This window comes from Dermacentor variabilis, chromosome 3, assembly GCF_050947875.1.
Source record: "Dermacentor variabilis isolate Ectoservices chromosome 3, ASM5094787v1, whole genome shotgun sequence".
In the NCBI taxonomy this organism is placed as follows: Eukaryota; Metazoa; Arthropoda; class Arachnida; order Ixodida; family Ixodidae; genus Dermacentor; species Dermacentor variabilis.
The window spans coordinates 86,614,495-86,630,272 of record NC_134570.1 but is presented as its reverse complement, the minus strand read 5'-3'; the positions used below and the strand labels follow the sequence as shown (position 1 = coordinate 86,630,272).

At 47.5% G+C, this 15,778-nt stretch overlaps 1 protein-coding gene across 1 annotated transcript in view; it reads left to right on the top strand.

Annotated features, from left to right (window-relative positions):
* The window catches only part of LOC142574593 (uncharacterized), a 39,618-nt gene extending 29,327 nt beyond the window's left edge, over window positions 1-10,291 (top strand). The window contains exons 3-4 of the mRNA XM_075683641.1: window positions 3,354-3,768; window positions 9,173-10,291. Of these exons, the coding sequence (XP_075539756.1) occupies window positions 3,354-3,768; window positions 9,173-10,147 (1,390 nt within the window). The 3' untranslated portion in view covers window positions 10,148-10,291. The remainder of the gene's footprint in view (window positions 1-3,353; window positions 3,769-9,172) is intronic.
* Window positions 10,292-15,778: the final 5,487 nt, after the last annotated feature.

The window sequence follows — 15,778 nt, the reverse complement described above, 5'->3', positions numbered from 1 at the left end:
CATTGTTGAGACAACGATTGGCACCCCATCCAGAGAACCCAGACAAACGACGTACGTCGACTGGGACAAGTTTCGCGAGTTAAGACACGAACGCCGAACAAGGAAAAAGTCAATGGAACAATGAACGTTGCAACTAAAGGCCTACATTAAGGCGGCCACGAAGGAAAAGGAGGCAGATCTCCCAGTTCAAAACATGGACATCAGACTGACTCACATGCTCGAAGCCAAACAATCGCTCACCAGGAGATGGAAAGAACAAAGACAGGAAAAGAATTTCTTCCCTCAACGGGCTGATTGTAGAATATTGCACACAGCTATCTAGCCAGCAATGGAACGAAGTGTGCGACGCCGCGGACGGCCGCGTCAAGAGCGGGACGACGGGGCACCTGCTCAAACACCTTTTAGACAGAACCAAGACCAAAGCGGACCAGAGTCGCACGCTGAACAAGATCATGCACGAGGAACTCAAGATTACCACGGAAAATGAGCTCATTGACCGTCTCGCCGACGAGTACCTCCCGCTGGCCAGAAATGCTAGAGGCACGACCGCCGAAGCATATCGCGGGAAGGCCAACCCAGAGCTAGATCGCGACTTCTCAACCAAAGAGATACGCACGGCGCTTCAGAACCTAAACAGCAAGTCAGCGCCGGGGCCGGACGGCTTAAATAACAAGGCACTTAGAAACCTAGACGACATCTCCATCGAAACCCTCACAGAGGAAATCAACAAACTCTGGAGGAACGGAGCCCTACCCGAAGATTGGAAAACGGCCCTCATCGTGCTCATCCCAAAGGCTGGCAAGCGCCCAACATCAATAACCTCAGACCGATCTCGCTGATGTCTTGCGTCGGAAAGGTAGACGAGCACGCGGTCCTAAACAGGCTCTTGAAACATCTCGAAGAAAAAGATATCTACCCCACAAGAATGATCGGCTTTAGACCCGGGCTATCCACCCAAGACGCCATGAAGCTCTCAAAGATAAGATCATTGACGCAGACACGAGAGACGCGAGAGTAATCCTAGGGCTAGACCTCGAAAAGGCCTTCGATAGTTTGTCACATGACTACATAATCGGCATGATCTCCAACCTCGACCTCGGCACGAGACTCTAAGCTTATACAAAATCGTTCCTGAGCGACATAACGGCCACCGGTCTAGGGGAAATCAAGCCTCGGAAATACGGCCTCTGCGGCAAGGGCACCCTGCAAGGTTCTGTCATCTATCCGACGCTTTTTAACCTTGCGCTAGCCGGCCTAGTCAAGAGACTGGATCAAATGGAGAACGTCAAATACACCATATACGCAGATGACGTAACGCTCCGGATCTCCGGAGGTAGCCCGCGATCAATTGAGAACGCTCTACAGCAAGCGATCGACGCGATCTAGGAATACCTCGCTCCCACGGGCCTGCGATGTTCGCCTGCGAAGTCGGAGCTACTCGTCTACAAACCATCGAGAAGCGGTCCCAAGCCAAATAGGGAAATCAGAGACACACACGTCGTTACTCTCAGAACAAAAGACGGACGAACCATTCCACACGTCAGTAAAATCAAAGTTCTCGGGATGCTCATTGGGAGCAACGGCTGTAACGCCGCGACAGTGGAGAAGATCGTCACAAAGTCGAATAATGCCTTGAATCTAATACGACGCGTAGCAAACTGACAACACGGCCTTAAGGAAGAAAATCTCCTCTAGCTAACACAAGCCTTTGCGCTATGCCACTTCACGTACGAGGCGGCCACGCACAGATGGAAGGAAGCGGAGAAGGACAAACTCAATGTACAACTGAGGAAGCTAGTCAAACTAGCGCTGGGAATCTCCAAGAACACCGAGACAGAGCTCCTTCTGCAACTGGGGATACACAATACACTTGAAGAAATCGCCGAAGCTCAAGAACGGGATCAATTGACAAGACTCCATGGACGCAAACCGGGTAGAGAAATCCTAGCCAAACTAGGTCATAACACCACAGCAATCGAGAATCTATACCAAAGCGTTCCAATGGACAAACGCAAGTCCTACACGGTTTGCCAACTACCGCGGAACATGAACCCCGCGCATCTTCAACCCAAAAGGCTGGCACGCGGATCGTTCATACTGCGCGAAATACGAGATAACAAGATCCTAGCCTGTTTCATAGACGCGGCGCAGCACCCGTCTAGGAAGGCCTTCGTTGCCACCATGGTCAATGAGCAAGGTCAAGTCATAAACGCTCTCACAGTCAAGACCTACAAGTGCAAGATAGCAGAACAGGTCGCCATCGCACTCGGGATCACAGCTCTGACCACCACCCAAGTCTATAGCGATTCACGCTCGGCCGTCAAAGCCTTTCAGAAAAGAGCAGTTGCAAGCCAAGCACTACAAATTATCAATACATCCTCACCGCTGCAGCATCACACCATCTGCTGGTTCCCGGCACAAGTCGGAAAAATCGAGGACGCCCCTCCCAGTCTCAATGAGATGGCTCACAGGAGCGCGCGAGACCTAACTCTCCGCGACGCCACCTTTTCTGGTCGTGACCATCCCAGCGAGAATCGGGACCCTACCTCCACATATAACGAGATCACAAATCACTTTTATCTAGACTGCAAAATATACAGTACACTTCACAATAAGCTCACCATGTCTCAAGCCTTCACGTTCAGAATGCTTCAAACCAACGCGTACCCCACGCAGAGCAGACTACATCACTACATCCCTGACCTATAGACAACATCATATTGCGAAAATTGCCATAGCGCACTAGACGTATATCACTTGCTCTGGCCGTGTGGTCGGACCCATGCAAACAAGAATCAAGACTCCGGCAGGCTACAAAAAGCATTACGCAGCAGGGACCTGGCGGAGCAGCTCTGGGCTGTCCAGCGACCCTACGATACGGCCAGGGAGTTACAACGCCCCGTCCCAGCGTGGGAGTAGCCCGCTCTATGGGGCCTTAATTGTGCCCCGTAGCTCGCGGGACCTTTCATTAAAGTTGATGATGATGATGATGTCCTTGATGAGTTTGGCGCTTACCCACTCGCGGGGATTGGCCAAGAGTCGGGCAGACTTTGTTTAAGTGTGCAGAAAATGGAGGTAACAACCTAAAATTATTCCATCCATCCACCCATATTATCGTCTTTCTTCTTTGTTCAAAATTGTTATGGAAAATCCGAGTCCAACTTCATTCATACTCCAGCGATCCTCCGTGATTTGTTTTTTTGTCTGTTTTCTTGAGCTCTTTTATTGGGCTATTATTTGTTCATTTATATTTTATATTATTGAATCGTCCACTCCTTTGTCAGTTTCCCTATCTGCGTACGCTCCACAGTCTGGAAATAATACTAATCATCATCATACCTCACGGTGGGTAGTGTAGCATCGCAGGAGATCATCATCATTATCATCATCAGTCCGACCACGGGTGACCTCGCGCCCATCACGAGTGCGAGCGACGAGAAGCAGGAGCTCATTCGAAGCAGCAAGATGGTAGCAACCGCCGTTGGCTTGCTGTTACTGCTGACTACGGCGGCCATTCAGTCGCCTGCCTCGGCTCAGTTCTGCCCGCTGTCATACCGCAAGAAGAACCCCGAGCACACGGCGTGCAAGCGGCGGAACATGTGGTGCAGGATAAAATCCGCCGGCGTTCACCCCAAAGTGCGCGCCTCGATCTTGAAGATGCACAACGATTTCCGGAGCCAAACCGCACTGGGAAAACTACCGGGCTTCCAGACGGCAGCTGACATGCAGGAGCTTCTTTGGGACGACGAGTTGGCAGACGTGGCACAGGTGAGTGCCGTAGAGCTGAAGCCGGAACCGAAGCCGGTTTATCACGTCGTCTCGCCTTCCGCTATACGCCGGAGCGCCGCCACCCACCAGCCGGCGCTCAGCGTTTCAATACAATGTCGCGTTTAGACTTTCGCGTTGTAGCGGCGCCGACAACGCGCGGCTTTGAACCTTACCCGCTTAACATAGAAGCGCGCCAAACGGGTTGATGCGCGACCGACTCAGGCGCTAACGAGGAGCGGGAAAATAACTTTTTGTTACGAGATATATCTAAATATTTAGCCTGGAGGACGTCATGGGGTGCCTCTAAAATTGGTCACTATAGGAGCCACGATATATTCACCCAGCCTGGACCGTAGGGATCGCTCACCTTCCACAATCACCGGAGTCCGAAGCTGATGGGAGATATAACTGTTCAGCGGTCGACGTGCGAGACCTTTAGAGCATCGGTGGAAAATACGCAGGGAAGAGGTGAAGCCACCACGGTCGTTACAGGGTTGCTGTGCAGATATATTGGTTTTAATTAGGTGATATGCTATAAAGTAGAGGTAGGCCGAATGCCAGACTGGAATATATGTAACAGACATTCGTTTGGTCAAGCAGACTAGGTGACCTTCTGGCCGCTGCCCCGTTGGAAAGGAAACGCCACTACATCAAACTTCTGAAACCGAAACTGGTACAAACCAGAACACCACACATTCCAGCTGCCATCATCCACGTTCAAATGACTGCGACAGTGGCACATTGTATTTCATACTATATAACATACAGCTCGTCACCTTTCAGATAACTTGTCACCGTTAACCTTTGCGCCCCGGCATCCGAAATGAGCGATCGTCTGCAAGTGGAGGAAAGCAGATGACATGTAGACCCTTAGCTATCTCTCACTTGACCAATCCGCAATTCATTTATGCTCATTTTAGTAAACGACTTCGCCAAATCAATTACATCATTAGGCAGATGTGTCTTGCTACTATATTATCCCTGCTGACATTTATACGATACCTTATTATTAAAAAGCGTTGCAGTGTGCTTGTGGTTCGGTGTTTACGTTTCTTTTTCCAAAATCCGACGTGTTTCATAGCATTTTATTTCTACCGAAAATTTTGTGTTCATTTTTTTATCTTGAGGGGTATATTTCTCGTGATGAACTTTCGCCTTCTTTGGGTCTACTTCGTCGAGCTTACCGGATGGTTCTATTCGTGAATATCGAGCTCACTAACTTTGTTGAGACTGAAATAAGCTTTATAGCATGAGATCCTGCTATTGAACACTGTGCAGATGCACACAGAAGGATTATTGGAAAAGCAGTCTAAGAAGGGCACTACGCCATATGCTGGTATCACTATTCAGGAATGAAAAGAGATTTGAATGCAAATAACGAGAAGCTTTATTTGTAATCTTGTGCGAGTAAAGCGCTCCACGGTACAATGTAGAAAAGTGACTACGTGTGCATGACGAGGTCTCACGAGTAAATGCGGAAATGAAATCGCGTTTTCACCGTCAGAGGGCGCAAGGTGAACCGAACGTTAAAACCGTGTGAGTGGTCTTAAAGGGGAAAAGGAAGAGATAAGTACAGCGCTGTTACAGCCTCTCGTGCGAGGGCACCTCCACGGCGCTGTACGGGTGAGGGGAGAGGGATGAAAAGGGTGGCAAACGTTAAAACCGGGAAAGGAGGCAGCTATCCGCCGTGTAGTATCCTGCGTCATTGCTCGTGCTTCTATGTTTTTATTCACGATCTGGGCGCGAAATAAGCAACGCCGTTCGCACACGTGTGGCGGCCAAAAACTTCAAGGCATGTCGAAGAACAATGGTTGCGCGGTGAGGTGCTCAGACACCTGCAAGAACGTGCCGGCGACAGCTTTTTTAATCATTTAATCAGGCCTCATGATCGGGAGCAGCGGCAGCAATGGAACGCTGCCGCTCAGCGGGAAATTTATCGCGCTTTCTTTTGTTATCTCGGTGTTTGTTGCACTCAAACAGTATACACGGGCAAGCGACGAAGTTGGTCACAGCCTACCCATGTTTTGGTTCGATTTGTCTAGAAGTGGATCGTACGACTTATAGACATATTGCTTACATAGGTACTCAATGCCGCATGCCTCTTCTACCGTTTGTGTCTTCTTTACTGTCTTGCTCCAGCGAAGGTGCACGACTGTACGAGTGTATCGTATGGCTTGCAAAGCATGTTTTTAACGCCATGACGTTAAGGACGCCATGTCGCATTAAATTCACTGTCGGCATCGTTCTGCGTGAGTGAAAAGTGCCGTATATGTTTAGGTATATATATATGCCACGCCTTGGTAAGTGACGTGCTGCATATGCAGGTTATACAGCCACGCCTTTCTTTAGCTAAAGTTGTCTCATACTTTATCTTGCCTTCTTGAAAAAGTTATCCCTCGGAAATTTGAGAATGACAGCCCACAAACAAATGTCGTGGAACAAAGCATGGCCAGGGCATGTCTTTTAAGTTAAATATTCTCAGACTTCAACATTAATGGTGCCAAACGACAATATAAACGTAAAAAGTAGGTAAACTTTTTGGCGCTGCTGTTCATTACCTGAGGGATCGGCCCATGCAATAGGCCGCGTTTCTACCAGAAAGCTCCCCTTCGTACTTCGTGCACTCTTAAAGGCGAAGCTTAATTCCTTCCGCACAGCGCCCATTAGGGATCGTAAGCCCGCTAACGATTGTTTGAAACGTCGGTTTCGAGACCTTCCGCGGCACAAAATGCCGCAGAATATATATGACGTTGAGCAGATATGGCCGCCTCGGGGTGTGGCGCGCACGCTTCCAAATATCGCAGATCTAGCGGTTCCGCTGCGTTCGCATCTGGTCTTATCGATGGATCGAGCAGCAGCGAGTCTGAGGATGCTGTCTTTTCATCGGGCTTTGACTGTCGAGCAACTACGACGCAAGCTAACCCGGAACATCGGCGGCCGCAGCCCGGCACGACAAACTGTTGTGATTGCACTTAAATTGTTGTTGTAGCATATGGGCTCAGTGAAAATTTTTGATTTTTTCGGATATAGTGTCTATTAAACGGCAGTACATATTGTATGTCTCATAGTTTCTGTTAGTTTTTTCTTAGTAGATACAAGCGTGTCTTTACGAAGTCTGTTCAGTTTTATCCCACAATCTTGATTCGGGTAAGTCATATCCTTTTGTGATATGAGTCTTGCTAAGAACACTTTTACAAGTGAAAAGTGCATTCATTCTCCTTTTTGTTGATGTATTACATAAAATACTGAGTGCTATAATGCCTTCAGAAAAGCAAATCTGGCGTAACCGACAAAAAAATCACGAATTTTTCCCATGGTACGGAAAGAGCTAAACGTACTCCAATTTTTGTGATTTTATGTGGCCCGTTCAATCGTCACATCAGCTGTCACGCAGTTCATGTTTCCTACATCCTACTGGAAACAAATCGCAAAGAAAACACGAGTTCATCACGTCAATAGTGACGTTTCCAATAGGACAAGGGGAAAAGGGTATGTCAATGCCACCTAGATACCAGCCGTGTGCACTCCGCTTTATGTCGCCATGCTACTTGGACAGAAATTTCCATTGTCAAATCTGGCGTAATGACAGGCGTCAAAACACTGCGACCTGCTCTCGAATCTAATCCCCATTAGATAATATTGTTACGTAGCCCGCGCTAGCCTCTAATCGTCGTCGTCGTCTTCACACTGCTCGTCTCTTCGTGATCGCAAATACTGTTCCGTAGCAATGCGAGATTCGGGCAAGGTAACATGACGTCATGGATCGGAGTTCACCGACAAGCAGCTCTTTGACGACAAGCAAGCGTGGTTCGTTCGGGTGTTCTCATGAACGTACGAACAATGCGTCACGTCTTACGAATTTCTTGTTACTCATTTCGTTCTCCTGTTTCCGTCTGCTTAATTTATTTCCGCTGTCATGAAGCAATAAGTCTGCGCTTGTGTCAGCACGAAATACACTCCGCAGCACCTGCATCCGCGCAGTATCATGCATTTATAACAGGAGCGATTAAAGATGATGGATTTCTCGGACAGTCAAAGGTGCACATATTCCAGAGCTGATTAGCGGCTTGATGTTTATTCACACGTTTAGCACAGTAGGATTACTGGGAACAAAGCGGAAACTTCAAAACAGATAAGCAATTTTCGTTCAACACTTCAATTCGTGCGTGTGAAGCGAACAAGGGTGCCGAAATGTCCCAATTGATATTATAACATTTCTAGCCTTTTCTAGTCTCTGCAATCGGCTATGTGACAACGCGCAACTTCCGCTCAAGTTCTTTTCCTTCTGAGGACATCTGCAGTCATCGGCGGTACGAAATTTGGTAAAAAAGGTTTGCTTATATTTGCATCAATGTCGCAGGAGCGGCTGACGAAAATTTAGCTAATAAATACGCTTGAGCGTGATTTCGTCTTCACTGTTCGTAAAACTCGACAAAATAAATTGAACGTGTTATTTTGTTCTTTTACCTATTTTAGTCTTGAACATATCGGTGTGCAAAGCAAATTATGAAGAAAATGAACAATGTTTACCTCGATTAACATGAACTCAGGCCGAACATTACAAGTATGTATTCCCCAGAACCAAGTGCTACGAGTCACTGTCAGCAGGAATGAACCGAGAGACGCTGTTGTTATATCACTGAGGCTTCCACAGAAACGTATATAATGTTATGCTCATACAGAACGAGTACTTTCACAGTCGGTGTCAAGTACAATGCGAAAGCACGTCGAAAAGTGGGTCAGCCCTTGTGGCCCGTCAGGCTAAGCGCCTACTTTGCGTGCGCGAGGAGACAGCATGCCTCAAGCGACCATTCTTCGCGACTCACCTTCGCACGCTTACCCTCGCGCCCACAAGATGTGCGGCGGAGGGTTCGAAGGCTTGCGTCTCTACTACTCGTATTCCGCAGCTAATGTGTGCAGCAGTTAGCGCCATATATATATATATATATATAGGCCTCGGCGCATGCGTGATTGCTGTGTTGGCATAGGGTCGGCTGGAAGAACGTATCAATTCTATTGCAGTGCTATTCCCACTTGCGCTTCGTCAGCGTCGCGAGCGACACTTCGCCCAATTTATCGTCGGGACCGGGCTTGCCGTTACCGCTGAATAAGAAATTATTAGAATCGAGCAAAAGGAATTCTTGCATTATATCAAGCCTGAACACCAATGCACCGCAGCGTTTAGGCCACGCGCGTGCTTTTTTGGTGCCAAGGGCGCAGTTACTCTAAACGTGCAGTACAATATGTCGAATACTTTAACTGCGTTATACTCAATTTATATTTATCTTGGTTTTCTGTGGAAAGCACATATTCCTTCTTACGACCACACACGACCGTCATGACTAATGTGAGCGACTAGATGAGATGAGCGTCGAAATTCGACCCCTCCTCGCCTCTTCTGCAGGCTCACGCCAATCAGTGCACGACGCCGGATGGTGACCTGAAGAATGATAAGGTTGAGGACCGCTTTACGAGTCGCTTCGAACAGACGGGTCAAAACACGGCCTGGATAGGCCGTCCTGACTACGTCGAGGGACCCAACTGGACCTGGACTATGGACGGCTGGTTCACGAAAGAGTACAAACTCTACCCGCCGCGCGACGTTCCCAAGTTCGCTCCCGTAAAAGACGCCAAGATAGGCCACTTCACCCAGATAATCTGGGCAAAGACGCTCTACGTCGGTTGCGGCTACGTCTACTACAGAGTCGACGGGGCTCTTTACCCGCACATGAAACAATACACCTGCAACTACGGCCCTTCTGGAAACTACATGGGGCAGCCAATCTACCAGGAAGGCCCGACGTGCAGCGCCTGCCCGAACTCCACTCGGTGCAACCAAGCCACAGGTCTGTGCATTACGTCGCGCAGTCCTAATTGGAAAACGACCGCACCGACTCCGTCTCGACGACTTCCGGTTACCTCTCGGCCCCAGCCGCCAGGAAAGCGCTGTCCGCCCTGTCCCTGCCTGCCCCCCACGCCGTCTCCCCCCGCGTACCCTAGGCAGAGGCGGAACCCGCCCTACGCACATGATCCTGCGCCGAGGCCTTACCCGTTACCCTACGACCCGCGGCTGGGCGGTGGGCTGCCTCGTTGCAAGTATGTAGAGGGCTACAAGCCAGGAAAGCCTGGGCAGCCGCCCTGTGTGCAGGGTGACTTTGGCGGCGTCGGAAGCGGTACTGGGTCCGACGACAGTGACGGAGCACACAGTGGACGTCCTGGCCGAGATGGAGATATCTGGCTGCCCTTTGCTCTAGGCGTCGTCACTGGGTTGGTGGTGGTGGCGCTGTGTGTGTTCTTAGTCTTGTGCCTCTCCAGCACCTCTGTAGATCACACGGAAGCGAAGCTGTCGACCAGCGCGACGGTGACGCCGGCGTACTAGGGCACGCCGGCGTAAGAAGCCGCTAGTGCCAAATCGGGTGCCCCCGCTCACGACGGCCATAAATATTCGAAGACCCACATGCACAGGCCGTTTGCTGAAATAAAGAATTCGTACGGGCCACAGAGCGACGTGCCGCTGCGACGTTTTCAACTCCTGGCACAATTCGTTACAGCTTCATTGATAGTTCTATTTCTTTGTTCTTTCTTTTAATTTTCTTAAGAACGCAAGTGCCGATTTCTCTTAAGAACAGAAATATGAGCACTGTTGTGAACCATGAAATTATATGAACGATTATTTGTAGAAATGACGGCACCTTCGTTTGCATAGATTAAGGTAAAGCGAGTAATTTTACATGATTTCTAAAGTAACTGAGCTGCAGCCATGCGGTCGGTACAAGAGAAATGAACTAAAAAATTCGGTGTTCCACCTGAAAGGCGGAGCACGGATGTCGATAGCAAATTAGTAGATGGCTGCACGAAGTAAGGATATTAGTTTTATCGGTCGTATAAACTTGTAAGCCATTCGCTTACTAACTAAATTAACATTGACAGAATGTGCAAGCGTGACTCAACGAGGACGCAGAAAGAGACACACAGGGACAGCGCTGTCTTTGCGTGTCTGCTTCTTTCTACGCCCTTGTTCAGTCGCTCTTACACATTCTATCTTGGATTAAAACCAACTAGCCCGTCAACGTGTTTTCACTAAATTAAGCAGCACGGTGTTACGTGTGCAGGTAAACATGAACACACGTCACTCGATGACATGAGGAAACTGTCTGTGGAAACGCTCGAGTTAGGAATCAAGGCAGCAGCCGCGAGCCAATTGAGCTCCGTGTATCTGTCGCTTCAACGTGAACGAAGCGTCGAAAGAACAGCGCATACGAAGCTATCGGCACTACGCGCACTCTGCAAACATCCCAGATCGCTTTGAAGATGATGCGGGCGCGCACTTTGGCCACGCCACCGATCGCTTTGAAGGCACACGAGTGCCGGCAACGCGTCCCTACGGCGTCCGTGAAAGGCATCTACTACGGGGTGCGCGATTCGCGTGGCCAACGCGGTAGTAGACGGCGCGGTTGTCTCCACTCTATACTGAGCAGCAGGTTCTTTTTAACGCGATAGCGTTAAGGAGCTCGTGTCGCAGAAAAGCCGGTGTCGTCGGCGTCGGTGTCGGCGTCCGTGGCGTTGGCCGTGAGCGATAAATCACGGCAGGCACTTCATAAATAAAAATCAACTTCTAAGATGGGCTGGGTGGGAATCGAACCAGGGTCTCCGGAGTGTGAGACGGAGACGTTACCACTGAGCCACGAGTTCGATGCTTCAAAGCGGTACAAAAGCGCCTCTAGTGAACGCGGTGTTGCCTTAGAAACGAGCTGTTTCTAAGGCTCAGGCGTGCGTCGCTTGCTCAGGCGCACATTTAGTTGTCGCGCCGAACGCTGCGTTGCTCGACGCTCACCGCGTCCGATGCGGGGCGCGTAGTCGCTGCGCCGTAGCCCATTTTTTTTAATGACATCGAGGCACCCAAGCAACTCTATAACCCTGGCCGCCGCCGGAGAAGAACGCCCATCCTCCCTCGTCTGACCCCTCTGCCTCGCGCACCACAGGATAGGGCACGCATCTGGGCGGCGTTCCTCACTCGCGCACGCGAGATGGAACCGCGTTCGCCGGCTCACCCTCACAAGCTTTCACTCATACGGAACCTCACGGTGACGGCAACGGCAGAAATGCGCCTGTAGTGTCCGTATAGTTGCCATTGCATTAAAACTACATTGAAGAAATGTTATACAGGCATTTAACAATGAACAGCCAGACAAGTGTCTAGTGTCTAGACAAGTAAATGCGAAGCTGCGGAGAAAAACGAACAGGCTCATTGAAGAAAAAGTGATTCCTGTTTAAGCATCTGGTGGGGTGCCTATAGATTGAATCTAGTATCTTACACCTCAGTGCTATGAACTGCTAAGAGAAAAAGGCAGTAAAGCGGAAAATACCTACCTATATCCGACATAGGTAGCTCTCAAAGTGCGATGTTGACAGCAAATCTGTAACAGCATTTGTAACGATTCTATTGCAGTATGCGCTTTTTTGCGAGAAGCCTGGGGATGGTAAGTTGATAACGATGAGGATGATGCCTTATTTAATGGCACAAAGCCGCTGCGGGGGATAGGCCACGATTCGGGTGGTAGTATCGTAAAGCAACTAGGGAAAATAAATGAATATTCGATGCTGAGGAAGAAAGGCGATAATAAATTAAATTAATTAGCGTATAATAAGATCGTCAGCCTTGCATAGACAGGTAGACTAACGTGAACTTAATATTTATTTTTAGTGTTTCTCTTCTTCACATCAGTAACGCTTTCATCCTCATCATTGTAATTGTTCTCTGTCTCAGACAGACAGAACGTTTACCATTACCAGGCAGCTTCCTTCACGTAGCTGCAGCTTTACTACTCTCTCGCGGACTGCGATCTCGAAGGGCAAATAGCTCTTCTAGATTAGGCCCAGCGAGCAGTCTGGGCTAGGGGAGCGCTGGGTCAAGGTTCCCACCCCAGCCTTAGGCAGCCTTTGCCTTTTCGCTATTTTCTCCCTTCTTCAATAAAGTTTCCTGCATGCACAGACAGTACTTCTTGCTCAATATGGCGTGGCGAGGGTTGTACATATGATGATGATGATGATGATGACAACTTGTCAAAGACCACTGCTTTTTACGACATCTAGTTGTCGACAGATCACGGACACCGCTGCTTGCATCTCGTAAGTAGAATGCGGGGACTCTTGTCAGAGCAGTCAGAAGGTGTCACAAAGGCTATCGCCTTCATCGTATACCACAATGCACCAGCTCGGTGTCCCCGGTGCCCACGGTTGGCGCACAAAGCACCGGCCATATGCTTTGAGCATCGCGTTTTGAATAGAATTTTCATTTCTCGTTCATTTAAACGATGACAGGCTGAGACTAAAGCCTGACAAAGCTCTCAGCCCTCGCAGACAACAGGTTTGGCAGCAAATTACATTTATATGCACAATATTCTAAGTTACAACTGAGTTGATTATCGTGAATTATCATCGTAACAATGTCTCTTTTCATTGCACTCAAATATATTCAATGTTATTGAGCAATATAACGCAATAGCCTAGTACAACTAAGCATTTCGCATCTTAATGGTTTGTCAAAATTATACAAAATAATTTTTTAAGAAACGACAGCAAATTTATATAGCATTGTACGGCAACAGCAAGGGCACAAAAGAATTCTCATTTTAATTATGTTTAAATTATACAAAATATGATGAAATAAAACTGGAAACAGGACATAGGTGCATTCAAATATATTTGCAACTTAAATATATATAAAGATCCAAAAACAAATATATTAGATGATATATCATGCGAATCCTGAAAACAAAATATAAGCACTTCGTGGCACAAACATTTTTAAGCATGAAATGCTTTTAGCTCTCTTTGTCGGCGACCTTCAAGTGACCTTGCACCAAAAGCCAGATTCAATCCGGGCACTCAAACGAGAACATCCGGGCAAGTTGCGAGAACAAAACGAGATCATCGGGGTAACCAGTCAAGACCGCGTTACTTACGCTAATTACTGCCCAAAGAAGTTACAAAACATTGTTTCCGAGTTCTTCCGAATGTTCGTTCGCAATATCACTCAAGCTGTAACTCCTAGTTCGCTGAAGTATAATTTCTCATTTCCAATCGAGACGCTTAAAATGCAGATAGAGGGGACTATACACTTGATTCGTTTTCCATCTTTGGCGCTGAGTGCTCTGCTCAACGCCAGCGGTCCGTGAGTTCCGCGGCACACTGTTTGACCGAGGCGACACTTGCGATGAGGTTCTCTCTGTGACAGGCGTCAATATGGACCAGTGCACAGTAATGCATGATGCGATGTGATGTGCTGGGGCATACCGTTGCGAACATGCACTACACCCATTTTAAGATTGTGGCTAGTATCACCGCCAAACAATCTACTTTCCCGGTAGCCATTTCAAGCTTACATCTACTCCCGATTACGGGAGAGCCAGCACTTTTCATTTTGAAGACTCATTTATTCAAGTTTACAGTGTATATCTTCTGTATCTAAGCAAGCTATCATTTATTTTTTAAATTTCTTTGAAATAGTTAAGGATACACATTCGCTGTATCTGTTCATTATGTTTGTGGACTGATAGACAAATATATGATTCCCGTAGTTGGTTCTTGCTTTCGGTGTGTGCTGTGCACTGTGTTGCAAGAAGTATCCGGAGAGGTTGCGCTCATTACATTGTGCGCCTGGGTTTCTCTCGAGGATGTGGAAAGGTATTGGAATATATATAGTAAACCCTGCCCGCACGCAGCGTGTAATATTTTTGGAATAGTGGCGCTGTTCTTAGATATGAAAACCGCCATAGTCATCTACATAGAAGCGAATAACTCATTTTTGTAAAGTAATGAATTGCGTTAATTTCTTTTCTGGTTTGAACCACTATTCCGTAGCTAAGTTTTGAATAAATAAGTGCATTATACAGCTGCTGTTTCAGTCATTTAGGGATCAGGTGGGTAATTCTATAGATTACGCCGATGTTTTGAGATCATTTAGTTCCTACGAAATTTGCATGTACATGCCATAATAATCTTCTCTTATATGTATTCCCACAAAACTTTGTTCATCAACCTGTTTAATATGGAATTTATAAAAAACTACGAGGTTTTGCATGCGAAAACCACCATCTGATTGTGAGGCACGCCATAATGGGGGAGGCTGGAATAATTTGCACCACCTGGCGTTCTTTATCGTGCATCTAAATCTAAGCAAACGGGTGTTTTTTGCAATTTTCCCTCATCGAAGTTCGGCCGCCGTGGCAAGGTTCCATCCCGCGATCTCGTGCTTAGCAGCCCAGCACCATAGCCATTAAAGAACCACGGGGGGTAATAACGACGTTGTGAAATTTTACTTGCATTCTGCCCTCAATTTTTTTATTCAGTGCCCTCAATATAATATAGGTTCCTTTAGTTGCGCTCAGCTGGAGTTTGTTATTCATCAACCAGTCAGGTAGCAAAGGTGTATATTCATTTGCGTACTGCCGCAAGTGTGTTCTACTATCGGCTGTAAAAAGCACATTTGTATCACCAGCATACGCCGTCATCTTTCGGGAACCTGGGTAATCAGTAGTATCATTCACCTAAATTACAAATATTAATGGACCAAACTTTGAACGTTTTGGGCCATCTCGCTTAGCGTAAGCATGTCATACGCAGTATTTTCCTGCTGAACAAACTGTTTTCTATTACCTTTGTGACTTTTTGTCAAATCATTAACAAACCGTCGCACTTCGTAGCTTTCTAATAATTCAGTTAAAGTAATGTGGTCAAGTAAAGTAAAGTCAAGTCAAGTAAAGAACTGGCCAAGCGTTAAATTTTTCTATTCGATATTTTAATTATTCGATCTTTAATATCTAGCAAAGCTTTCTCATTTGACTTATCTTTTTGAAAGCTGTATTGACATTGTGCAAGGAGATTGTGTTTCGTGAAAAAAAAAATGTGAAAGTTTTGCATAAACAACACTTTTGCATTCAGTGGGAACAGAAATCGGCCTGTAATTTGACGATTGGTCTGCGCTTCCCCCTTTGTATATTGGGAAGTG